The following is a 1617-nucleotide window of genomic DNA, read 5'->3' on the forward strand; positions in this document are numbered from 1 at the left end:
TAAACCGAAATGTGAAGAAGAAAGAAAATGTAAGCCAGAAATTTTTAAAATCTTCTTTATCAAAAACATTAACATCACTGTTTTCTCAGATGTCATTATAGTATTTTTTATCACATTTTATTTATTTTTTTACTTTAAATTATTTTTCTATTTTTTTTTAATATTTTAAAAATTTTTTGTTGTTATTTTAAATTCCTTTATTTAAATTATTTTTTTAAATCTCTATTTTTTTTATTTTTTTTTTACGAATGACTTTGTTTTCAAACTACATTTTACAGCTCACCTTCACTAGATCACCAAAATGTTAACTTTAAAAAACATTTTTAAAAAGCTAGTTTCAGGTTCCTTATTTATATGATATTTATGTTTTTATATATTTTTAAAAAATTCAATATTGACATTACGATCCAGGTTGTGTATCTGGCTGCAGGTAATTAGATTAGAAGAAGCAAAACATTTGACAGCTGAGGTCTGAATTCTACAGAGTGAACAAACAATCAAAGTTCCTCATTTATTTTGTTTTAAAACAGTCATCTTAACATTATATGAATTTTAATAAAATAAGGTTATAAAGACCATAATTAGTCCTTTCTGAGCCTTAATAGGATTCTAGCACTGTGTGTGATGAGCAGACATAAACAGCAGTGGCGCCACCTGCTGGCAGAACCACAGAACTATCAGAAAGCAAGATGGGAGCAATTGGAGTGTCTTCTAAATTGAGAAGACAAGCAGGACATGGTAATATTTCAGAAAAAAAAAAACTTTGTATGCAACCAGAGAGATTCTCTGGCATGAAATTTGAAATAATATTTAAAAAAAACTTGCTTTAATCATTTATTCAGCTTACAGCAGAATTATCTCTGACCACTTTTCCCTTGTTGTATTTTAGCATTATACATTATTTTCCTTATTGAGATAAATGTCGTCCTCTGACTCTTCCCAGGCACAATGGGTCACTTTCAAATGGTGACAAAGGCCGTAGAAGGAGTCGCCTTGCCCTTTATAAGCGACCTAAAGCCAACGGGGTCAGACCAGATGTTATCCACAACGTCTCGACACCTCTGGTGTCAAAGGTACGGAGTAAAATCCCCTGAAAAAACCATGAGCAGTTCACTTCCTGCTAACGTGCCGTGACCGCTTATCCTTCCTCTCAACAGGCTCTTAGCAACAAAAGCCAGCACAGCATCTCGTACACATTGTCCCGGAGCCACTCTGTCATCGTGGAGTACACGCATGACATTAACACAGACATGTTTCAGGTGAGTTTGCTTTGCTGCATAAAAAGGTGTGTTCACACTGGATGTAAATAAGGATTTAATATGTTATCTCTTTGTAAATGCACAATCGGAAGCAGATCAAGGGTCTGTGATGGATGCCAGTGAGGCCCGGCATACGCTGTGCCATGTTTTCAATTGTACTCAACTAAAGCTTATACTTTATGGCGAAACCGCAGGATTTAAAAGTTTACAGCTCACAATGTATGCGGATGACGCTCTGATGCCATCTACCTGCTCACACTGTGCGTCTAAAAACCCCACGTCGGACTCAGCGACGAGAGATGGCGCTGGTCGGACTCGTCAATCAAGAAGTAGAACTCCCTTGTTTGCACGTGCGCAG

At 36.1% G+C, this 1617-nt stretch overlaps 1 protein-coding gene across 3 annotated transcripts in view; it reads left to right on the forward strand.

The window, feature by feature from the left end:
- The window catches only part of LOC107098130 (E3 ubiquitin-protein ligase pellino homolog 1-like), an 18138-nt gene that overhangs the window by 8048 nt on the left and 8473 nt on the right, over positions 1-1617 (forward strand). For all 3 annotated transcript variants that reach the window (XM_015395612.1, XM_015395614.1, XM_015395613.1), the window contains exons 3-4: positions 944-1073; positions 1158-1259. In XM_015395612.1, coding sequence (XP_015251098.1) covers positions 944-1073; positions 1158-1259 — 232 coding nt within the window. The remainder of the gene's footprint in view (positions 1-943; positions 1074-1157; positions 1260-1617) is intronic.

Source organism: Cyprinodon variegatus, unplaced genomic scaffold (assembly GCF_000732505.1).
Source record: "Cyprinodon variegatus isolate N-32 unplaced genomic scaffold, C_variegatus-1.0 Scaffold750, whole genome shotgun sequence".
In the NCBI taxonomy this organism is placed as follows: Eukaryota; Metazoa; Chordata; class Actinopteri; order Cyprinodontiformes; family Cyprinodontidae; genus Cyprinodon; species Cyprinodon variegatus.